Genomic DNA, 24,297 nt, shown 5'->3' on the forward strand with positions numbered 1-24,297 from the left:
AATTCCAGTCCCTCTCTCCTGGCCACAGGCGAAGTGCTGGGTGAGGCAGAGGGAGAGTTTAGCTGGTTCAAGAGTTCTGGGGAAGCGAAGTTGACTGAGGCGGGGAGGGATGGCAGCTCCTCTTGTCTAGGGAGTTGGAGCAGTGCTTTTGCACCGGCTGGAATTTGGAAAGGAATTGCATTTAATAAACAAAGAAAAGTGCCTCATTGCCTCTTCACCCTTGTGCTGTCACAGATGGTCAGCCTTTGAGCCTATGGACTGCTTCTGCCATGAGCACTTTGACTGTTACTCTAGTGATCTCTAACTCCTGCTGGGTTTAGAGCTGCAGGCCCATTTGGCCTGCATGTTTCCCCAGCTGCCTAGTGTTTGTTTAGCTGTGGGGCTGCCTCTGTCTCCATGAAAGCAAGATCCTGGGCCCTGCTTAGATTTTTTGGTTTCAGGCCACAATGCTGAGCAGTTTCTCTCCCGAGAAGCTAATGTCTAGGTCACTTCAGGCTGAGTGACGCACTTGAGCTCCCAGAACCCTGGCCAGGGCTCATGGGAATGCATGAAGTCCAAGTCTCCTAGGAAACCTGGACATTTTTAGCTAATTATGTCATTCGTGTGGGTGAATTCCAGGGAGCACAGAGGGCTGACCTTTATGGAAGGTGATTTGCAAAGTTGCCTGCTGGCTTCTGAAGTTGAAAATAAATTAAGTTTTAATCAGACCCTTAGAAAAAAACATGCTGTTTGTCCCAGCCTCTCTGAACCAGAGGGAACAGTCTGATGGACACTCTAAGAACTCTGTAAGGGGGAAAGGGGGTTATTTTTTAAAGGGTTGGGCTCTTATTTAAGAGTGTGCTCTCCAGGAATTTAATTTATTCCAAAGAGATTTGCTTACAATTTATTTACAAATGTAGAAAGAAAGGAAAATCAGAGAGAGGATAGGGTAAGATATCTAGCCTGAGCACTAAGTGATTTACTTCTGGCCCTTAGCTCAACCTGGGCAGGGAGGGTTGGTTCTTAGCTGGCCTCGGCAAAGCCGAGGACATGGGGGAAAAACTCTCTCAAGAGGCTAGTCTCTCTGAGGCTAGTTTCTTCAGAAAATATCCAGGAATGGAGTCAGCTCTTTCACTCACCATGTGTCAGTCCAACAGTCTCATCAGGAACAGGGTCTCAGGTCTAGTCAGCAGATTTATCCTTCAGCCTCCACTCCAAAGAATGAAGAAGTCTTTCACAGGAAGTGACCGCTCCTTTTAAAGATGCTTCTTTTGTGATACTTCCTGTGTTTTCCTCCACTTTTTACGTGGACAAATCATAGTCTAAACTCTTGCTTAGAACTGCCCAGGAGGCAGTCAGTGGATTCTGATTTGTCACCTACTATTGTACACGTGGGTCACAGATCTCCCACTTAATGATTAAGTGGGATGTTTACCCTTTTGGTGATTAGATCTAAAAAAGGACAGCTCTTCCCACTCAACTTTAAGTAGGGTTCTGTAAGTAGGCAGGGGTTACAATTTAATCTTCACAGTCAGGGGAGAATTCATTTTAATCTTCATGACTCAATTGCCCATATTTCAGTTTTCCTTCTTGGGCAGAGGCATGCTGTAGTCTATTTTGTGTATTCTATGTATTCTGTCTTATGCTCTATTCTAATCCCTGGATTGTGTCCTGTAGACTTGCTTGCATTATAGGAAGAAACTGGAAACCCCCCTTGCCAATACCCTTTGAACTGAAAACCTTGCCTCATGTGTCCCTGAAAAATGGGAGGCCATCCTTGGAGAGATCCCTCTTCCCCTCCCGCCTTCCCATTTCACTTCACCTGATGGCTTCTGCCACTATTTTCTCCTTCACCCTCCCAGAAGGAGGCATCCTTGCCCAGTCAGCCCCTCTGTCCATGCCAGTGATCCCGTTCCATCCCATCTTCTCCTGTATCTTTCCCCCTCTTACTATCCCCGCTCTCTCAATTATCTCTCGTGTCTACTGAGCGCTTTCCAAGAAGCCCATCTCCAGCCTTTACCCCCTCCTCACCCACTTCCCTGCAGGCTCTTGCTGAGACCACGAGCGAAGACCATTTTTATTTGTGACTGAGGTGGGGCGGAGGAGTTGCTCGGGGAGAAGGCCGAGGCCCTCGCGGGTTGGGCGTTTGAGGGAGGATAAAAACGCTCAAGTCCCCTCCTGAGCCAGTAAGGCCTCGTCGAGAAGGGGAGGAGAGTGGCCCAGGGCTCTGGGGACGGGAGCTCTCTGCATTTTGACTGGGTGATGGAAAGGAACAGCATTAACCTTAGAGGAAGAGAGCTTCCTGGGTGATGGAGGAAGGAGGAGAAGCTGGGCCTGGCAGTGGGGAGCCTGGAGCCTTCCAACCTTGCCCAGTGAGCTTGAAGGGATTGAGCGAAGGTGCAGCCAGGAGGGCCAGGTCACAAGGTTTTGGAAGTAGCTGCTAGATGCAAGGAATGGGAGGGGGTGAAGGGAAGCTTGTTGGCTAGAACAGGCCTTCTGGACGGCTGGGGGGAGTCAGGGTGAGACTTTGGGCTGGGAGTGAGGAATCCCGAGAAACTTGTGGGTGCGCATGTCGGGGGGTACGCGGGGGGGACTTCCCTAAAGTGTGCGTTCTGCAGCACCAGACTGATGAGGCGAGTGGAATTGGGGATGCCGGGGGTGCCGCCCAGAGGCCACAGACGCGGCCAGCGTGACCCTGTCGCTGTCTCACTCTTCTCAAATCCCTCCCTAGGTGTGTCGCCATGTGAAGAATGGGGATGTTCTGCTGCTGAACCGCCAGCCCACCCTGCACAGACCCTCCATCCAGGCCCACCGAGCCAGAATCCTGCCCGCAGAGAAGGTCCTGCGGCTCCATTACGCCAACTGCAAGGCCTACAATGCTGACTTCGACGGAGACGAGATGAACGCCCACTTCCCCCAGAGTGAGCTGGGCCGGGCCGAGGCCAGCGTGCTGGCCTGTACGGACGAGCAGTACTTAGTGCCCAAGGTAGGTCAGCGCTGCCGTTTGTGGGGGAGCAGGCCTGGGAAAGGCTCTGGAGACCCAGAGGAGAGGGGGGCCCAAGGGCTCAAGCCGCTGGCGGGGACGTGGACTGACCAGAGCCTCAGAGGGAGCTTAGAGCCATCGAGCCCAGGCCAGCCCCCTCCTGCTGTGGAAGAGGCGAAGCGAGCCCAGTGGGGTAGGTGACTTGTCCAGGATCACACAGCCTGAAAGTGACTGAATACGAGACGTTCTCCTGGGCAGCTCCGTGAATATGCCCTTAATTTCTTAATTCTGGTTTCTGTTCCTCTATCTTGGAAACCCCTTACCGCTACCAAGGGATTGCTCTCTCTGTCTCTGACTCTGCCTCTCTCTTTCTCTCTCCCTCCTTTTCCCTCCCCCCACCTCAGGAGGGGGAGAGGGTTGGGGAGAGATGGAGAGGGGGGCAGGGAGAGAGACACAGAGGAGGAGCCCCCACATAGTCTTAGGTCCGTCTCTCGGCTCCTGGCATTCTCTCTGGCTGGCCTCAAGGCCGGAATGTTCTCCCTCCTCCCCTCAGGCTGCACTCCTCCTTGGTTTCTGCAGGAAGCCTTCCCCAATCCCCTTAGAGTCTTCTTGTCATCCTTTCCTTGTTCTCCGGCTTCACGTGAGATGCAGCTCTTGGTCCTCACCGTTGAGTAGGCTAGTCAGCTGAGACCGCTGGACATGATGGAGAGTGTTCCACGGCCTCCTTCCTTCAGCCTCCGTAGCTTTAGAATCTGAGTTTGGAGCTCGAATGGGCTGGAGGTCAGAACCTTCCTTGAGCAGGCCTGCCTCCACTACTCTGAGCTGGGCCCAGGGACCCTTCGGGAGCTTCTCCTGCTCACACTCCCTTAACCAGCAAATTCCCCCAATGGACCCTCGTTTTACAGTTGAACAGGCTTATAGTGGTTAAATGACCTGCCCAAGGAAGGAGCGGTTAAGTGATGTATCTTACCCAGTGCTTGGGACAAATCATAGAGGATACTATATATAAAGTGCGTTAACTGCCTTAAGGGAATCCTGAAAAGGTGGCCCTTGTAGTGAAAAATAGTTCAGCAAAACTATCCAAAAACTGGAAAAATCTGGCGTCTTTGGAGGCTTCCACAAATCTAACGAACCCATAGCTGCCAAGAGGGAAAAGCACCTCTGGTGCTCTCTGTTCCTGCTCATGTCCTCACAGCATTCGGTTTCTGTTGTTCGGTTGTTCTTTCCACTTTTACTGGGATGGTCATAAAGTCTTCTGTTGCGGTTCCTGCAGCATATTCATATTCTGTTGCATTCCACCCCCAAGGAACGGCCTCCCAGCTCTAGAACGCCAGTCCTATTTGCCACAAATTGTTTATATGCTGCCCTTGCTAGTATGGTTCCATCACACACACTGTTGAAAAGCCCTGATTTGGGGCACGGCCCTGACCCCTCTGTGAAGGTCTCAGTTTTCCCTTCTGTAAACTGTACAACTATACATCACTCTCTCTCTCTCTCTCTCTCTCTCTCTCTCTCTCTCTCTCTCCCTCCGTCTCTCTCTCTCCTCTCTCCCTCTCTCCCTCTCCCTCTCTCCCCCTCTCTCTCTCCTCTCTCCCTCTCTCTCCCTCTCCCTTTCCCTCTCTCTGTCTCTCTGTCTCTCTGTCTCTCTGTCTCTCTCTCCGTCTCTCTCCGTCTCTCTCTCCCTCTCTCCCTCTCCCTCTCTCCCTCTCTCCCTCTCTCTCTCTCCTCTCTCCCTCTCTCTCCGTCTCTCTCTCCCTCTCTCCCTCTCCCTCTCTCCCTCTCTCCCTCTCTCTCTCTCCTCTCTCCCTCTCTCTCCCTCTCTCTCCCTCTCCCTTTCCCTCTCTCTGTCTCTGTCTCTCTGTCTCTCTCTGTCTCTCTCTGTCTCTCTCTCTCTCTGTCTCTCTCTCCCTCTCTCTCTCTCCTCTTTCCCTCTCTCTCCCTCTCCCTCTCCCTCTCCCTCTCTCTGTCTCTCTCTCTCTGTCTCTCTCTCTCTCTCCTCTCCCCCTCTCTCTCTCTCCTCTCTCCCTCTCTCTCCCTCTCCCTCTCCCTCTCTTTCTCTCTCTCTCTCTGTCTCTCTCTCTCTCTCTGTCTCTGTCTCTCTCTGTCTCTCTGTGTCTCTCTGTGTGTCTCTCTCTTTCTCTGTTTCTCTGTCTTTCTCTTTCTCTTTCTGTCTCTCTGTCTCTCTCGTTCTGTGTGTGTGTCTCCCTCTCTATCTCTTCTCTCTCTGTCTCTCTCTGTCTCTGTCTCTGTCTCTCTCTCTCTTTCTGTGTGTGTCTCTCTGTCTCTCTCTCTCGTTCTGTGTGTGTGTCTCTCTCTCTCTGTCTCTCTGTCTCTCTCTCTCTCTCTGTCTCCCTCCCTCCCTCCCCTTAGCTCATGGAGTTATTGTGAGGAAAGTGCTTTGCCAATTATGCATGGGAGTTATTGCTCGTTCCATATTTATAAAACAACTTCAAAAACGCATTTTTAAAAATTCTAATAATGCAGTGTCTACGTACCTAAACTGCAAGTATTAAATTGCTTTTTAACAAATGTCATTCAGTCCAGGCTAGTTTTTTTAAATAGTCATTTAACCACCACATGCATTGCCAAGAACACACACTAGAGGCAAGACTCGGTTCATCAGTGATCAGAAGGTGATGGAAGTTGGAAGCATCAAAGCTGACTCTTTCTGCCCACGTGGTTTCTGTGATGGATCTTGTTTCCTGTCCCTTCTACTGCTAGTATCTCCTTCTCCCCATAGCCATCTTGTGTTTAACTCCCTCGAGCTTGTCCTTTATTCTGTGTGTGTGCACGTGCTGGGGAGTGAAGGGGACCTGTGGGTAAAACAATGCCCCCTTAGGGCAGGAACCAATTTTTTTAACCTTTACATCATCAGTGCCTACACAGTGCTTAATAAATGCACATTGGTTGGTTGACTGGTTTGGAGAGCCCTTTAACATTTCCCCAGGGTCTCGTATAAGCCCAGACAGAAGCTGTCATCCTTGCTTTCAAAGGGTCTGTCGCCCAGCAGTCACCCAACATTGACTCATCCCAAGGAACACAGGGCAGGCTCCGGAGAGTCCAGGCTGGGGAGCCGTGGGAGAAGTAGAGAGGAGGGCAAACATGCCAGAGAGCCGTGAGGCCTGGGAGGAGCGATGGAAGTTCGCCTCTAAGAGTGTCTCCTGTGCCCCCTGCCCTGTGCTTGCTTCTAACAGGATGGCCAGCCATTGGCCGGACTGATCCAGGATCACATGGTCTCAGGTGCCCGGATGACCACCCGGGGCTGCTTCTTCACCCGGGAGCAGTACATGGAGCTCGTGTACCGAGGACTGACAGACAGAGTTGGGCGAGTGAAAATCTTTCCACCTGCAATTCTCAAGCCCTGCCCCCTGTGGACAGGAAAGCAGGTAAACAGCAGCCATTTCTCTTCTGTCCTTTTCCGTCTGAGAACGTTCTCCTTGGCCTCAAGCCGTGGTCTGGTCCTTCTGTGATCCTCCACTCTGATAACGCTGTAAAAAAATCTTCTTGGTTGCCATTAGCTTTCCTTGCTAACCGTGGTTCACTCTGAACTTCTGTGCTCTGGATACTCATTTTTTTTAAACCCTCACCTAAGAATCAGTATTGATTCTGGCTAGGCAATGGGGGTCAAGTGACTTGCCCAGGGTCACCCCGCTAGGACCCCCATCTCCAGGTCTGGCTCTCAATCCACTGAGCTGCCTTTAGACACTTGTTTTACCAGGCTAACCTGTATTTGTATTCATTGTCCTTTACCCGCTTCACCTCCATCTGCTTATTTTTCATCAGTCTCCGTTGATCTCCGACGGCCCCTCCTTCCCCTCCGTCCTTCCTCAGAATGCCGGTCTTCATTAGGGCCTCCCCTCTCCCTGACGACTTCTGGGGGATGTTACTGAAGGCCCAAGGGTGATAGCAAGGTGAAGGAGCGTTATTTTGAGTGAGGAGGGGCCGGGCTGAAAAGAGGCTGGAGGCACAGTTCAGGGTGAATTGTTCTGAAGGTACAGCCTGCTGGCAGTCCCTCATGCTGTCGTGCTGCATGTGGCTGAAGTGCAGGGGAAGAGGAGACTGCTGGATTTAAGGTCAGGGAGGAGGCAGCTGGGTGGATTGAGAGCCAGGCCCAGAGACGGGAAGCCTTGGGTTCAAATCGGATCTCAGACACTGCCTGGCTGTGTGACCCTGGGTAAGTCACTTGACCCGCATTGCCTGGCCCTTACCACTCTTCTGCCTTGCTACCAATACACAATATTGATGCTAAGACAGAAGGTAAAGGGCTAAAAAAAAGGCGGTCAGGTAGGCCATCCGCGTCCCTGGGGGTGGCGGCAGTGCAGTGGGACCCTGAAGATGTGTTCTCAGGCCTGCAGTGGATAGGAGTGATGCCTGCTGACCTCCGTGTGTGTGTATATACATGGGCTCCTCTTCATTTCACACTCAGCTCAGTGCTCCCCCCCAAAGTGGGGGTGGAAGCAGAGGAGGGGGGCTGCTGCCACAGGCAGACTTCTGGCCCTTGGGAGAGTGACCTGCACCGAGGTCAACAAGGGTGGGAAGAGGGTGTCAGCGGCGGGAGAAGAGAGGAGGTCAGGGATAGGGTCAGCCGCTGAGCGGTCCGGAGACGGCAGAGAAGAGAGGGACTCGGCCTGGCGTGGGGGGGGGGAGCAGGGGAGGGAGGGGCCTTGACAGTGAGAGGGCAGGCTTGGGGTGGTCGGCTGGGAGTCTTCGGGGCACAGTAGAGGAGGTTGGAACACGGGCCTGATGGGAAGAGGAATGGCGACATTTGTGGAGCTGCTTAGCCCAGATGCGGACCCAGCAGGTGCTCTGAATGCTGGTTACTAGGATGGGGAAGGGGGTGCAGGACAGACAGTTTGCTCAAAGCCTGGCACGGAGGAGCCCACAGAACTGGCAGCGCTCGAGGCCAACCCAGAGATGGGCCTCTGGGCCCCCAGAGCAGTCTTAGTCTAGAGTCTCAGCCCAGGCTTTTCCCTCATCTCTGGGAGCGCCTGGAGCAAAGGGGCAGCTAGTGTGCAGACGTCTCCGATGTCGGAGGCATTGCCCCTGGAGAGCTCTCTGGGCCTCTGTTCACTTGCATGTGGAATGCAGGGCTTACGTGCCCTCGGCGGCTCCGTCCAGCGCTTAGTCTGTGGTTCTGAAGTCTCCCTAGATGGCCCCCGGCCTCTGGGAGTCTTGTGTTGGCTTTGAAGAGGGCGTGTGGCTGACCGAGGCCTGCCCAGAGCCTCCCCCAAATGGGGAAACTTGACTAAGGGGGGCTTTGTCCCAGAGCTCCCATAGCCCTTTGGTACAATGGAGAGACTGTTGGACCTGGCGACCTTCCCCCAGCGTCTCTGACCCTCTGTTCCTTGTCTCTTAAAAAGAGGGGCTTGGCCTGGGTGGCCCCTGAGATCCTCGGCAAGCCCACCCTCAGCCGGCACAGACCAGCACCAAAGAGCAAACCCATAGGTAGTTTGTGCGGACCACAGGCTGTTGTTTCCTTGCAGGCAGCCTAGTCACATCGGGTGGGTTTGTCTGGCTTCTAGGACTTGGGCCTTCTGCCCTTCGGCCTTGGGGATCAGGCACTTCTGGGGTCCTGAGAAACAGGAGGCTTGTTGACTGCTGCTCCAGCTCCTCTTTTCCCACTGGAAGTCATCGGCCTTTGTCCTCACGGAAACCCAGTGGCAGGAGAGATGCATTGAGATCGCTGCTCTTTGGACTCGAGTGGGGTATTGCTCTGGGGCGGCCCTGCCCCAGCTGGCTTCCTGTGCCTCCCCTCGGCCTTTCTCTGGGAGGTCCTTTGGCTCTAAGCTGGCCCCAGGCTTTGGTCCTGGCCTTCACCCTGAAACCGAGCTTAATGTCCTGGTCAGTGAGTGACCTTGGGGCGAGACTGCATTCAGGGAGGGCCCCGGGGCCGCGCTGTCCTTGTGGAGGTGGATTCCAGCGGTACCTTGTTGTCCTGGCTGAGTGCCTAGCAGGCGCCCTACCCCTGCTCAGCCCTGCCTGTTACACCCATGGAAGGAGATCCTGTGTGTGGTCGTGGAGGCCAGAGAAGAGCCTGCCCGCCCTGTGTCCTGTTTGCCTTCCCTACGTCCCCTTCGGCAGCTGGTGCTGGGGGCTCAGGTGCTCGCCGGGCTTAGTGGTGAGCCCACCTCTTCCCGGGGTATCGTAGCTTCAGACCTGAGAGGAGAGCAGGCCCCGATGATGGTGAACTAGGCCGGAAAGCCTGGCCTCTGACCTGACCTTCTTTTGGTGATTGCTGTGGCGGTGCTGCCCTCACAGTGTTCTGAATCACATGGTGCACTGAGGCAGCCCTGGCGTGGGATCCTGCCCTCCGGGGTCCTCTCCCCCCCCCCCCCCCCCCCGCCCCTGTTGCCTGGTTCTTCTAGCTTCTTGTGGCACTTCTTGAGCTTGTTTGGAGACTTGCTGTCAACCTCACATCCATCATGTCACTGAAGAGACATCACCTTGGCAGTGGGGGACGTCCTTCATCCTTAATCTTTTGCCCCTGCCATGCAGGAAGTCTGCTATAGTGAGAAAAGAGCAGTCTAATGAGGACAGGAAAGAAAGAAAGTAAAAGGGGGTGGTAGAGAGAGGGAAGGAGAGAGACAAGGAACGACAGAGAGATGGAGAGAAAGATGGAAAGAGACAGGGAGAGAGTGAGGGAAGGAGAGACAGGGAGGGGGGAAGGATAAACAGACAGAGGGAGAGAGAGGGGTGTAAACCAAGTGCTGGGGGAGAGGTGTAAAGCAGAATATAATTAATTCCCCGTTGGAGAAAGGTAGTTTAATTATGACTGTCATGAGAGAGATCCAGACCAAGTGCTGGGGGCGGGGTTCATAGGATGATATAATTGTTTTGTCTGAAAATGACAGTAAAATGCTGTGGGGTCCTGAAGAAGGAGTTGTTGTGTCCACAATCAGGGGAAATCAGGAGGGCCTTCACCTAGGTGGCATCTAACGTAAGCTAGAGAATTCAACAGACTTCAAATGATTCCATTTGGTGCCCAGGGAGTTCAGACTTGGGTGCTGCTTCGTCCAGATTGCAGAGTGTGACCCAGTCCTGCAGGCAGAGGGAACAGATTGGCCCAGTGCAGGGTGTGGAAGGACCATCAGCTCAGGAGCCAGGAGGGGATGGAGCAGCAAAGCTGGACCGGATTGGATGAGGCAGGGCCACCTAGCATTTGGACCATCCTTCCTGTGGGCCAGGTGCAGCACTAAGTGCTGGGAATATTGGCCCAAGCAAGAAGACTCCCGGAGGCCACGTTCTACCACAATGAGGAGAGTCAGGAGTGGGATGAAGGAAGGAATGAGCCCTCGTAGATGAAGGGGAATGGGTGATCAGTTATTCTTTTGGTTTTTTCTAAGCCCTTCCCTTCTGCCTTAGAATCAATACTGTTATTGGCTCCAACGCAGAAGAGTGGTCAGGGCTGGGCAATGGGGTTTGGACTTGCGCAGGGTCACCCAGCTAGGAAGTGTCTGAGGTCACATTTGAACCCAGGACCTCCTGTCTCTATCCACTGAGCCACCCAGCTGCCCCCTCAGTTATTCTTTAGGAACAGAGGGGTGACTCGCCTCTTGAAGGGGTGTTGAGATTGCTGCTCTTTGGACTTGAGTGAAATATCCCTTTGGGGCAGCCCTGTGGCTGGAAGGAATGGCCTTGACCAGGGGAAGTTCAGCACAGTCCATGCAGCCCCTGCCACAGGTGCTGGCCTTGTGAGCTGCCATCCCTAGTGTCCCGTGCCTCCTCTTGGCCTTTTGCTGGGAGGCCCTGGTCATGTGACAGTCTTTGGAAATGGATGGTCTCATGCCACGGATTAATTACATTCCTGCTCCTTCCCCCCTGTTGGCATGACTCCCAGCACGCTCAGTCCCCATCAGTCAGGCAGTGACAAGCCTTTGTTAAGCTCCCGCTATCAGGTGGTGTGCTCGGCAGGAAGCCTTCCCCGGGGTCCCTACACCCCATTCCCACTCTGAACATGGCTTCCCCTGCAGTGAGCTTGTCATCGGCACGGCTCTGCAGAGGATTCACAGCCATCTTCCCTCCTTCCTCTCTCTACTTCCCCAGACTGTTCTCAGAAACATTCTCTTTACTTGGCACCTTCCTCCCCTCCCCTGATGCTGTGATAACATCTGTGCAGGCAGGCAGCAGCCTCTGGTCACCTAGTCTTCTAGTCAGACCCCTTCGGCCCTGCTGGAAGGGGGTGTTCAACTCTGGCCCTTGGCCCCTAGCTCCATCAGCTGTCTGCTCAGCAGCACCTCTCTCCTCTCCACCCCCTTTTCCAGATGACTGATGTAGGTTTCCCACCTGTTTGGTCTCTCCTCTCTCTGATCTCTCTGTTGGTCCCATCCCTCCCTCTGGTCAGAAACCCGAGTGGCTCCCTGCTGCCTGGGGTAAAAGGACGGTGGGATGGCTCAGCATTTAGGGCCTTCCCTGCCTGTCTTTCAAGCTCTGTCTCCTTCACAGATGGATTCCAAGCATGGGCTTCTTGCCCCTAATCCTCTCCAGCTCCTCAAGACTTAAGTGAGAGTTCTTCAGACCTCAGTGTGCTTTTCTTCCTGACTTATCGTGGCTATCTATCAGTCAGAGATGCTTGTTATGCTTGTTTTCCTCTTCTTGGTGTCATCCTCAAATGCTCGCAGGAAGGCATGGCTTAGTGCAGGGAATGCCAAGAGTTCCTCACCCATGTTTTTCCTTGGCTGCATCCTAAGACAGAGGACTTCCGATGCTCTTCCACCCACCACACTCCATCAGATTTTGAAAATGTGTTATGGCCCCTGGCTGACATAGCTATCCGCTTGGCTAGGAAGACAAACTAAAGTGGTTTATGGTCTCTCAGGGGCTCCTTCTTATGGAAGTGGCTTTATATTGATTACATTTGTTTTTTCATTTCCTTTTTATTATTATGAACTCAACAAATATCAGCAAACAGGAACATATTCCCTTACCAGTAAGAATAGGCAGAGGAGGGCTTTGTAGGAAGCTATAAATCTCCATTATGTAGCTTCACTGGTCGTCATGAAGTATCATATATGTGTGTCTGTGCACGTATGCGCATGTATGTGTTGTATGTACATGTTAGTCGTTTAAAATAATAATTCTTCTTTTGAACTTCTTTCTGTTCTCTTCTGTTCATTTTTAATGATTCATTGATGATCTTTTGTCTTTTCTTTTTCATTATTGCCTTTCCCCCTCACCTTCCAAAAAGAAATAGCCCACACATTCTTTGGGCCAGAACTACAGCTGGATTCCATCACCCCCTTTCTCTAAGGTGGGAAGCCTGATTAATCAATAGCCTTCTGGACTATCAGTGCTAAGTTCTTGGTTCCGCTGACGTCATCCCGTGTCTCATCGAAGGCTTTCCGGTTTTCTTTGACTGTCCCTTGCATCATTTCATATAGCACAGTAATGTTCCACTCCGTTCCTATACTATAAGTTGTTTACCCAATTGATGGGCATCTACTTTGAGTCTGCCTTTGTTATGGCAGAATTGTTGCTATTAATATTTTTGTACATGCAGGTCCTTTCCTTTTTTTTTGATCTCTTTGTGTATCATAAGCCTAAAAGTGGTATCACCGAGTCAAAGAGTGTTTACATAGTTTAGTAACTTTGGGGAACTGGTTCCCGATTGCTATCCAAAATCATTGAGCCATTTTACAGCTTCACTTGTGATACAGTTGGGTGCTGCCTTCCCTCCTGCAGCCCCTCCGATAATTGTCATCTTTGATTTCCTTTTCTTTTCAAAGTCCTTTAATGATCTCATAGATCTGAGATAGTGCCTCAGTGTTTTAAATTTGTTATTTCTCCTCTTAATGATATAACATAGTGATAACATTTCTTCATAGTTTCTTGTTTTAAGAACTGCTTATTCATGTCCCAACCATTTGGTGAGGAGGCTCTTCTTCTATTTTATTTGTATTAATTCTTAGGATATTAGACATTTATTAGATAAGTTGATTTACAAAAGCTTTTTTCCCCCCCAGTTGTCTATTTTTAAAATTCTGATTCTTGATTTTTATTTGTTAAATAAAATTGTTTTATCTCCTGTGATCCTTTCCATCTCATGTTTGGTGAAGAACCTTTCTACTATTCATGGTTGCGAAACTTATCTTTTTTCTTGCTCTTTTAATGTGTTTATGATATGACAGTTTAAATAATCCTATATCCCTCTGATGCATTTGTGGCATAAGGTACAAGATATGGGGTCCCCAGAAGGGGCAGCTGGGTGGCTCAGTGGATTGAGAGCCAATCCTAGAGATGGGGGGGAGGTCCTAGGTTCAAATCTGACTTCAGACACTTCCTAGCTCTATGACCCTGGGCAAGTCACTTCACCTCCATTGCCTAGCCCTTACCATTCTTCTGCCTAAGACAAAAGGTAAGGGTTTTAAAATAAAACAAAAAAACAAAAAAAACCATGTTGGTCAAACCTGATTTCTGCCAGACTGAATTCTGGCTTTTCCAGCAGTTTTAAAATTTCTTTAAGAAATAGTTAAAGGGCAGCTAGATGGCTCTGTGGATTGAGAGCCAGGCCCAGAGATGGGAAGTCCTGGGTTCAAATCTGGCCTCAGACACTTCCTAGCTGTGCGACCCTGGGCAAGTCACTTAACCCAATTGCCCAGCCCTAGAAGGGAAGAGTTAAAAAAAAAATAGTTAAAATGTGTCAATGTTTGTTCTATTTCCCCCAGGGACAGGCATTAAAACTTCATTTAAATAGGTTCCTTTGGAGCTTAATCTTCTAGTTTCTTATTAACTTTATTCTTGCTCTAATAAGCCTAGGGTTGTGACTGTACCCAGACAACTGACTCAGGAGTGACTTCCTGGGCATTGACTTATTTCCTCTTTGTTAAAATAGAATCCCTTTCAGGTTTTGTTGTGTTTTTGTCATTCCCACATCTTGTAGCTATCAATCCTTTTCTCAAACATAGTATTGTGGCATGTAGATAGGAGTAGTCTACAAGCCTCTGGTCTCTCTCATGCCTGATTTTATAACACATACTCTTTCTGACTTTTTTTCTGCCTTCCAAACTTGTGTTTTGGAATGTGATGTGATGAGAAGTGAGCCTGGCTGGGTGTGCAGATAGTTGCCTCGAGTGGGCATTGCAGGCCAGAATGATCAGATCCTTCTCTGGAGGACATTGGAGGCCGTACAGGATAGAAGCCATTTAAAGAGACTCATGTTCTCATTTTCATTTTGTTCCCTGTGACTTACTCTTTGCCCTAGATTGATGGGAAAGCAAACCTGAACTTCCTTGTGCATTCATGCTATCTTGGCTTTTTTCTAGGTTGTCTCTACATTGCTAATAAACATAATCCCAGAGAACCACATCCCTTTGAACCTGATTGGGAAGGCAAAAATCAGCGGGAAAGCCTGGATCAAGCAGAATGCCCGAGCTACTCCATCTTGTGACCTGGATGCTCTATGCGAGTCCCAGGTATGCTTGTGACATTGTTCTTGTTTCTTCAGATGTAGGAATAAGGCCCCATCTGGGGCAGCATGATGAGAAATAAAAGAGGGCAGGCAGGCTGACAAGCACAAAACCAGGCAGTGATGCCCAGGAGGAAAAAAAGAAGACTTTGGCCCAAACTGGTATTGAGTATTGGGTTAAAAAGGAATGTGGCTGGCATCTTGAGCACATAGCCTAAGAATCTTCACTCATGATGGAATGTTCCCTCCAGTCAGTGCCTCTGAGTATCCTGCAGATCTCAGGGGAGCCTCCTTAGGTTTACACCAAGTTTTGTTTCTTCTGCTTTGCCAGCTGCTCCTAAATCCTGTTAAAAGGGAATTAAGACCTGTAAGAATAGTGAAACCCTCATAATTCTCATAGGAAGGTTTGCTCTCTGGGAGCCTTTTCCACACTCCTTCAGCTTGTCTGCTTGAGGAATTGTAGCCCTGGGGAAGTAGTCCTCAGTACAGGGAGAACTCTATTTTGTACTTTATTTGTATCTACAAAAAGAATAAAAACCGCATACTTATCAGACCTGGGGCTTTCCTGACTGAGGGAAATCTTAGTAAAGGGATTTCTGGCAGGTCAGATGAGCACCCAGCTTGCCAGTGACAGTAGCCTGGGGCCGAGACCTGCCCCATGTCCTGTCCAGGGTTTTGTATGTTCTCTTGAGGAAGATGCAGTGTTCAGTGCCAAGTAGGTGGGGAATGTGATTTAACACCAGGTAATGGAATCTGTGATGTAGTAAAAGACCAGCTAATGGGATTTTATACCAAATTACATGTTCCCATAGCCTCCCTTTATTAGATGTCTACTTCAGGTCCTTGATCCATCAGGTTGGGTTTTGTATTATTCATTCAATCCATAAGCTTTTAATTTTTAAAGACTTGTTTTTTATTCCAAATTTAATGAACAACCAAAACCAAAAGAGGGAACATTTCCAAATGCAAAGTAGATCAGAAAAAGAGGATTGGATATGAACCTATAAATCTATATTCTCCACTGTTTGGTTTTTTCCCAGAGGCTATGATCAGATAAACATGTTACTTCCAAGGTTGTCTGAGTTGTCTGTGATTCCTCTGACTTCCTTTTCTTCTCTTTTCTGCATTAAAAAAAAAAAAAAGCATGTCACTGAGCTGTGTGACCCTGGGCAAGTCACTTGCCCCATTATTGCCCAGCCCTTACTACTCTTCTGCCTGGGAACTGATATTTCAGTATCGATTCTAATACAAGAAAGTAAAGGTTTGGGTTTTTTTTTAAGTGCTCAGTAACGCTTCAGTTTCTTCCTGTTTTTTTGCTGGCAACAGTGTTTTTTAGCTACTTTCCACATCCATTTTCCCAAATGAAAAAAAGGAAAATATAGTCTTGGTAGTGAAAAGAACAAGGGAAGAGAGCAAGACATTCATTAAGGACCTGCTGTGTGCCATGCACTGGGCTAAGCATTTTATAGATTTATCTTGTGATCCCCATTGAGTAGCTCAAAACCAAGGCAGAGGTTAAGTGACCTTCCCAGGGTCGCGCTGCTCCTGGGGCTCTGCGGCTGGATTTGCCCCGTCGTGTTCTGTGACTCCAGGCTTGGTGCTCTGCACGGTGGCCACGTGCCACGCTCAGCACCCCGGCTCATCGCTCCTCCGGACGAAGCGTCTCCTGGGCGCTCGATAGGGGAGATCCAAGGACGAAAAGAAGCCTCCTGTCCTGCGAAGCGCTTATTCTCTGGGCATGAGAACAGACGGGCCGTGATTTAGGACGGTGTTTGGGGGGCTGGCCAGGCCTGGGCAAGGCGGCACGGCGCCCGCTCGAGCTCTCAGACGCAGGCCGGGGGGCCATCTTCAGAGGCCTCATCCCTTCCCCTCTTTGCAGGTCATCATCCGAGAAGGGGAGCTGCTCTGCGGGGTCCTGGACAAGGCCCACTACGGCAGCTCTGCCTACGGCCTGGTCCACTGCTGTTACGAGGTGTACGGGGGAGAGACGAGCGGCCGAGTGCTCACGTGCCTGGCCCGGCTCTTCACGGCCTACCTGCAGCTCTACCAGGGCTTCACCCTGGGTAAGTGCGGGCGGGGGCCGAGGGCAGGCAGCTGCTCGCAGCACGGTGGGCGTGGGCGACAGAAGCGGGGCGGGGGCTGCGAAGTCCCTTAATGGCCCTCCAGGAGGGGCCCAGGCCTCCTGCAGCCACTCCGGCGCTTCTCTCGACCCGACTCCTCCGGGCCAGGGAGTGAGGCCTGGCGGCTGCTTGGCTCAGAAGTGTTTGGTCTTGGAGGCCGCAGAGGTCTGTTCGCCTTCTCTGGGCCCTGGTGCCCCTCCTGCAGAAGGGGATCAGTGATGCCCCATCAGTGTGTGGGCACGGGGGGGGGGGGGGGGGGGCTGGCACGTGTCTGCCTCTCCCCTCGCCTGGTCTAGAGTCCAGCCGCCTCCTCCTCCTCCTCTCGAGCCGCCGTCTTCCCCACGGGAAGGTGCCTCCCTTGAGAGCAGGAGCTCTCTGCCCATGGGTGCCCCTGCAGCGACGCCTCGGGCTTTCTTATTCCTGGCCTGGCCCTGGCCCAAAGGGGCCCCTCGGACCGCCGTTGGTCTCCCCTTGCCAGCGCCCCTGCATTGTCCCTCTTCCCCTGCAGGCGTGGAGGATATCCTGGTGAGGCCCCAGGCGGATGCCAAGAGGAAGTCGGTTGTCGAAGAATCTTCTCGCTGTGGCTTCCGAGTAAGGCGGGCTGGGGAGGGTGGGTCCGTGGTCGGCTGCCCCCGTGCACATGAGACTGACCATCCGCTTCCCTCCAGGCCATCAAGGCCGCCTTCGGCCTCCCCGACGCGACCACCCCCGAGGATGCGCAGACGAGGTGGCAGGACGCCCATCTCAGCAAAGACCAGAGAGACTTCAATATGGTGGACCTCAAGTTCAAGGAGGAGGTCAATCATTACAGCAACGAGATTAACAAGGTGAGTCCTCGAGCCCTGAGCCGTGGGCGGGCATGAGGAGAGGCTTCCTGGAGGAGGTGGCATCCAACCTGGGCCTTCAAAGAGGTCAGCTAGCAGAGGGAGAGTGGCCAGAGAGCCAGCCTGCAGACGGGAGGCCTCACACACTTCTTAGCCACTTGGCCCCCATTCATTGCCCAGCCCTTACCGCTCCTCTGCCCTGGAACCGGTACCCAATATTGAGCCCAGGGCAGGAGGTAAGGGCTTAAAAAGAAAGAAAGGGAGACGAGAGCGCCCGAACAGGCCGGGCTGCCCTGGGTTTCATGTGCAGGGCCCGAGGATTAGCCCTCTTCCTCCTCCCCCCCACCGCAGGCCGGAGGATCCCCTGGGCTGGCCTTGTGGCTCAGGCCCAGGGAGGAGGCCCCAAGGGTGCCTGCATGGGTCAGGGAGTATTTGGGCCCGCTTGGGGCTTGGGCTTCGCTCTTCTGCCTCAGGCCTTCCTGATCTGTGTCTCTGCCCCACCAGGCCTGCATGCCCTTTGGCCTCCACAGAGGCTTTCCAGAGAACAACCTGCAGATGATGGTGCAGTCCGGGGCCAAAGGATCCACTGTCAACACCATGCAGGTCTGAGCAGGGGCCTGGGGGGCCTGGGGGGGGGCAGCCTCCTGCTGGCAGCGATGTTCGGGGGGGGGCCCCCATTTACATGCTTTGTCTGTCCCCAGATCTCCTGTCTGCTCGGCCAGATCGAGCTGGAGGGCCGAAGGCCGCCGCTGATGCCCTCCGGGAAGTCGCTGCCCTGCTTCGAGCCCTACGAGGTCACCCCTCGGTCCGGAGGCTTCGTCACCGGCAGGTTCCTCACGGGCATCCGGCCTCCCGTACGTGCCTTCAGGGACTCCTGCCAGCTCTTTGGGAAGGGGGGAGATCGGAGGTGCCGAGAGGCTGCCGAGTGGCAGCAGTGAGCCTCAGGAGGGCCGGCCCAGGGATGCGTTCCCCGGCACCCAGGGCAGGGACAGGAGGCCACTCGAGGCGCTTGGCTGCACGTCATGATGCTGCTGTCTGAGGACACGGGCTGACGGTCAGCGTTGCTGGAGGAGGCAGGCCTGGGACGGGCCGGGGACTCTTCCTTTTCGGCCTCACGGAGAGGGAGTGGAGCTCTGTGGCCCGGCCCATGATGCCGGCCTGCAGGGCGGTTTCTGTCCTCACCCTCCTTGACACAGTTTCTGCCGCGCAGTCACGCTTCCCCTGTCGTGCTTGTCTGGAACGATCCCCTCGGATCCGCGTCTGCCTTTCTCCGTCGGGGCCGAGGACTGCATGACCACAGGCCAGCCAGGGAGAGGGCGGCCCGGCTGGAGGCCCGTCACGCTCACGGCCTGTCATCTCTCTCTTCCCTCAGGAGTTCTTCTTCCATTGCATGGCCGGGAGGGAAGGCCTGGTGGATACGGCTGTCAAGACAAGTCGATCGGGCTATCTCCAGAGGTAAGAGCCAGGGGGCTGCCCCCCACTTTGGGAAGATCCCGGATGGGGCGTCAGGAGAGGCCTGGTCCTGCCCAGGGACTAGAACCCCCTCTTTTCAGAGCAGGAAATGGGCCTCCATGGCCACCCAGCTGCTCTAGCTGTCTGAAAATGGGTAAATCCCCAACCCCTCTTAGCCTTGATTCTGCAGCTTTGAGATGGGGCAGATAATACCGAGCTTTGAGGGCAGAGACGTGGCCCCGTGCCCAGGGAGCTGGGCCTCGAGATGGGAGGTCCTGGGCTCATTTCTGGCCTCAGACACTTCCCAGTTGGACAAGTCACAACTCTCATGCTTCTTCTGCCCTGGACCGTATGCAGGATGGATTCTAAAATGGAAGGTGATGATAGTACTGCTGAGGCTCCATCCCTCCCTCCTAGACTTGTCTCTTCTACTGGGCCTCCTCTGTCCTCGGGAGCCCCTTAAAGGTGGTGTAAGCGTACGGAAGTGGGAAACTGGAGGTCTTAGAGAAGAGCCACAGCATTTAATCAACACGAGCGGGCCCGGATAGGACGTAGAGACCCTTAAAGGTGGTGTAAGCGTACGGAAGTGGGAAACTGGAGGTCTTAGAGAAGAGCCACAGCATTTAATCAACCCGAGCGGGCCTGGGCGGGCCGTAGAGGCCGAGGCCTCCTCTTACCACTCCTGTGCTCTTATCTCCTGGGAGGAGGCCCGTTTCCCAGAACCCGCAGCACCAGCTTCCCCTCAGAGCCACATGGTGACAAGGTGCCCCGTGGCTGCCTCAGGCTTCTCTGCTCTTTGGGTTAAGTCCAGGCCTTCTGGGGGGCTGCATTCAGCCCTTTCTGTAAAAAAAAGGAGAGGAAACGGTCCCTCCCCTGAGCCGGCCTCACGGGCTCTGGCTTCAGCCCTCCCTGACCCTGTGGGTTATTAGGAGAGGCGGGAGCTGAGGGTGTTAGAGAGCCAGGCCACGCGGGAGACTGACCCGTTCCCTCTGTGGAGTCCATCGAACTCGGCGCATGTGACGCTGCAGAGCCCGCGGGAACGCGCTGTTGGAGCAGGGCAGGAAGGGGTTAGAGGAGAGCCTCCATCAGCGGTGCGGCAAGCGAGGCCTCCCCCGAGGGCCCAGGCCTGTGTCGGGCCAGCCATTGGGGATCCCACCGCTGGCACCAAGGACAGAGGAGAAGGCGGAGCCTCCCGCAAGGACCTCTGGGGCCACTTCTCCCTGTAGCTTATTTTTTACGTTTAAGTCCCTCGTCGTCTGGCCTCAGCTCAGACTCTCTCTCCTCCCCTCATGCAGGCACGTTAAAAATGCAGTGAGCAGGCAAAACAGATGTCCCTTCAGTCAGGCCCAAAGAGAGAGAGGAAAAACTCCCTCCTCAGGTCCCCGAAGGCGGTGGGCTTGTTCCATCCGAGCCTGTTACCAAGAAGCCTTTCTTTTTCATCCAGTTGTGACTTTTAAACCCTGACTTTCCGTCTTAGAATCAATACTGTGTATTGGTTCCAAGGCAGAAGAGCACTAAGGGCTGGGCAATGGGGGTGAAGTGACTTGTCCAAGGTCACCCAGCTGGGAAGTGTCTGAGATCAGATTGGAACCCAGGACCTCCCATCTCCAGGCCTGGCTCTATCCACTGGGCCACCTGACTGCCCCTCTCCCACTTTGTTTTTAAATACACCCAGATCAAATGACTATAGCCTGGTTGGACGGATGAGCTCACTGTACGTGGGCACACCATCCTGAGCCAGGTAGGGGACCCTGGACAAGTACCTTAGGCTGGGAATGGTCAGCCGGGCTCTCCCGGGCCTCCTCCCACTCCTCTGCCTCCCTCTTCTCCAGCTGTGGCCTTGGTGCGGGCCTCCCTGGGCCTCCCTGGGCCTCCCTGGGCCGCTGGACGATCTCACTGTCCCAAGCTGCACCCACACAGGCTCCCATCGTCCTCGATCAGCCTCAGCCCCAGGTGGGCCCGGTGGTTTGGGCCTAGCGTGTGTTGGAGGGATAGAGCCCGGAGGAGCCTGGGGCACGGGGGAAGCTGAGCAGTGGAACCGAGGAGAGGCCGGCGGGAGTGGAGGAAGAACCGCAGTGCAATCAGGCACTGGTTTTGCTTGGGGCTCAGGGAGAGGGATCGGTCGCAGCGGTCCTGGGGGCCGTGGGGGGCTGTACCGTCTGCAGTGTGCCGGGATAAGTTTGCTGTTGGTTCACAGGACGAGGGCCGGCAGGCAGAAATGGGCAGGAGGTTGTTGGGTGCAGTGAAGCTGGGCTCGGGGCCTGGTTCCCCTTCCCTCAGCCTCCTCTTCCTCTGTAAAAGGGGTGTGTGTGGCCTTTGGTCAGAGACCACCGCCACCTCCAGCCCGTATGCCTGAGGGGTGCCCAGGGGTTGTAAGAGTGCTGGACCCAGGGCTGGAGAGGAGGTGCCATCTTCAAGGGAGCCCCAGGGCAGAGCATTCAGGGCTTCGTTGACAGGAGAAGGCCACAGATGGCATCCTCAGGAGGGTTTGGGGAACCCGAGGGGACGCCAATAACCCGGCTCCCAGGGCCGAGGCAGGGAGAGCTTAAGAGAGGGCTGGGGAAAAGCCTCTGGTCAAATGCGAATTCCCGGTATGCCCAAGATGGGTGATAGAGCCAGCCTGGGGAAGCCAGGCCTGCCGTGCCCAGAGCCCCTGGAGGAGGCTGTGGCAGCGGGAGCTTCTTCAGCTGCTGGCCCCTTGGCCCTTGGGTCTGTGGTCGTGAAGGCGCTCTTGTTTGGGCCTCAAATGAGAATAAGATTTGCCCTCTTCTCTCCCTCCCCAACTGAGAAAGAAGAGCCTTGTCCCAAGCATGCGTCTTGTCAGGCAAAACCACCGCCCCCCAGTGGGGCCTGACCTTCCCTGGTGGGGAGCCCCTTGTTGCCTCGGGCCTGGGGGCTGTCGTCTGTCCATCAGAATCCCTCAGTTTTTCCGAGTTGTTTGTCGTCACAATAGTGCTTTGTTTTAGAAATGCAGTGGATGAGTAAGTTATGTTCATACTTGGCCACACACACGTTAAGCATTCAGAGTCTCCTTATTAATCAGCCATTCGTATTATAAATCCTGGGCGTCCTCCCTTCACACGAGTCCTCCCAGGCTTTTCTGAACCGTCTCCTCCCCATTTCACTCCGTTACTTAACAGCCAGCCTGATCACAGCCCACCTCCAGTATGCTTCCTGAGGCTCCCTCCAGACTAGGCCTGCTTCGCCCCCTCCTCCACTTCCTGCCCCCACGGCGCCTGGCCCGGGCCAGGCCTGAGCGCTCCTTCCTCCGCAGGTGCATCATTAAGCATCTGGAAGGCCTCGTGGTTCAGTACGACCTCACGGTGCGGGACAGCGACGGCAGCGTGGTCCAGTTCCTGTATGGAGAGGACGGGCTGGATATCCCCAAGACCCAGTTCCTGCAGCCCAAGCAGTTCCCCTTCCTGCTCAGTAACTACGAGGTAGGCTCCACAGAGGGGGAGCGGGGCGGGAGCCGTGGGCGCCCCGTAGAGCCTCAGAGGGGAGACGGCGGGCTTCGGTCCCGCGGCCTCTGGCAGCACCAGCGCTGCCTGTGTTACTCACGCCGTGTCTGCCGCTGGTGGGTTCTATGCGTGTGGTTTATGCAGTATTGCTTTGTGCACGCTCACGTATGTAAACATAGGTGACAACTAGGAGATGCCGTAGATGCGGGTGCTGGGCTTAGAGTCAGGAAGACCCAAGTTCAAATGTACCGGAGGCACTTCGTAGCCGGGTGAGCCTGGACAGTCACTTGACCCACGTTTGCTTCCGTTGCTCACCGGTCTCCCGGCGTCCTCACCAGTTCCTCACTGCTGTCTCTCCAACTGCAAAATGGGGATCATGACAGCCGCTTCCTTCCAGGGTGGTTGTGGGGATCCTTGTTGAATAGTTCTGAAGTCTTCAGTCCAGTGCCTGGCCCATAGGAGGAGCTTGACGAGTGCCTCTTGGCTCGAGGCGAGGTTCAGGCTCAGCCTTGGGTGAAAGGCAGGCAGATCCGAGTTCTGAGGCGGAGGCCCACCAGTCCGTAGTAGGGCTGGGGCTGATGAGGTGGCTAGTGGCTTTGCCCCAGATCATGCGGCAGCCTGAAAGTACGGAAGGGCCGTGCCTCTGAGGGGCCGCCCGCCCCTTGCTATTCCAGGAAGGACATCTGTGCCTTCCTGTCCCTTCCTGGTGGCCGGGCCTGCCCACCTCCCTGCTCCAGTTTGGGCAGGGCCACGGCTGTCCCACTAGTGGCCTGTGATCCTCTGGAACAGGAGCCAAACATCCCCAGTGCTGAGGCAGGGCAGGCCGCAAGGGCCACGGACCCCCAAGTACCTTTCTGAACTGGTTTCACAGAGCTGACTGATGTGGGAGATCCGGCCCAAAATGCAGGACAGCCAGGCCCACCTGGGATATGTCAGAGGGGGGACCTGAACCCTTGTCCTCTGACCCCAGACCCAGCAGTCTCTGATGTTCACACGTCAGCAGCAGCAGAGCTGAGCTTCAGATTCTGGTCTGGCTCCAGAGTCAGCTTCCATTCTATTACCCCATAGGAGGCAAAGGCCCCAAGGCCTGGGCCTCACTGGTGGTGACCCAGCGGCTTTCACTCACCTTTTGGTTCCTTGGGCCTGCTTTTCCTAGGCAATAAGGAAATCCAAACATCTGGATGAAGTCTTATCCAAAATGGACCCCACGCAGGCCCGCCGACATTTCAAAGCCCTCAGAAAGTGGCATGCCAAGCATCCTTCCATCTGCCCCAGACAGGGGGCCTTCCTGAGCTATTCCCAGAAAGTTCAGGCAGCTGTCCGGGCCCTGAACCTCACCGGAGAGAACCAGAATGGCCGGGACCCCAGAGCCCAACAGGTAAACAGCCTCCCCCGGCCTCCAGGGAGCCTCAGGGATCCTTGGACACAGCACCCATTGGGCAGACCAGCTCTAGTAGAGCTAGAAGGAACCTGAGGCCATCTAGTTCACACCCCCCCCCATCTCCTGCCGTGTGCCCCCCCCGAAGAAACTGAGGACCAGGGCAGGCACCCCAGCACTAAATGCCAGAGTGGGCTGCGAGCCCGGCTGCCCCTGTGTGGAAGACACCCATGCTTGGGGCTGGACAAACCACCCTAATAGAAGTTGATGATCCTGTGGTGTTTTACAGTCATAGTGACCTTCAGCATTTGCTGTCCACCCACTGCAAGGGAAAGCTTCCTGGGGACAGAACTCTGTAGAGAGGAGATGGGCTGCCCCACACTCACACATACATCTGGGGGATTGTGGTTCTGGTAAGAGGCCTGCGTGGCCTCTGAGGCTCTTCCCTCCCTTCCCCTTTGGGGTCATTCCCAGCACCCCTAAAGAAAGCAAGGGTAGGTAGGATTCTTCCAGGGGAGGCCTTGGGGTGCAGAAGGCTGGTGTCATTTGCCCTTGTCACACAGTAACTAAGCGCGTGATAGCTGGGAATGCCTGGGCAGGCCTTCCCTGGTGCTTCTGGGGTGGGGCATGGAGATGGAGCTTGGAGTCTTCAGGCGGTGACTCTGGGGCTTGCTGCTTGGATGGTGGCTTTATCGCCTC

The 24,297-nt window shown here is 54.0% G+C and overlaps 1 protein-coding gene across 1 annotated transcript in view; it reads left to right on the top strand.

Annotated features, from left to right (window-relative positions):
* Window positions 1-24,297, top strand: part of POLR1A (RNA polymerase I subunit A) — a 68,298-nt gene that overhangs the window by 23,128 nt on the left and 20,873 nt on the right. The window contains exons 14-24 of the mRNA XM_056813242.1: window positions 2,711-2,965; window positions 6,157-6,348; window positions 14,221-14,370; window positions 16,243-16,426; window positions 16,992-17,074; window positions 17,152-17,310; window positions 17,812-17,910; window positions 18,009-18,161; window positions 18,680-18,762; window positions 22,034-22,199; window positions 23,377-23,598. Of these exons, the coding sequence (XP_056669220.1) occupies window positions 2,711-2,965; window positions 6,157-6,348; window positions 14,221-14,370; window positions 16,243-16,426; window positions 16,992-17,074; window positions 17,152-17,310; window positions 17,812-17,910; window positions 18,009-18,161; window positions 18,680-18,762; window positions 22,034-22,199; window positions 23,377-23,598 (1,746 nt within the window). The remainder of the gene's footprint in view (window positions 1-2,710; window positions 2,966-6,156; window positions 6,349-14,220; window positions 14,371-16,242; window positions 16,427-16,991; window positions 17,075-17,151; window positions 17,311-17,811; window positions 17,911-18,008; window positions 18,162-18,679; window positions 18,763-22,033; window positions 22,200-23,376; window positions 23,599-24,297) is intronic.

Source organism: Monodelphis domestica, chromosome 1 (assembly GCF_027887165.1).
Source record: "Monodelphis domestica isolate mMonDom1 chromosome 1, mMonDom1.pri, whole genome shotgun sequence".
NCBI classification, from domain to species: Eukaryota; Metazoa; Chordata; class Mammalia; order Didelphimorphia; family Didelphidae; genus Monodelphis; species Monodelphis domestica.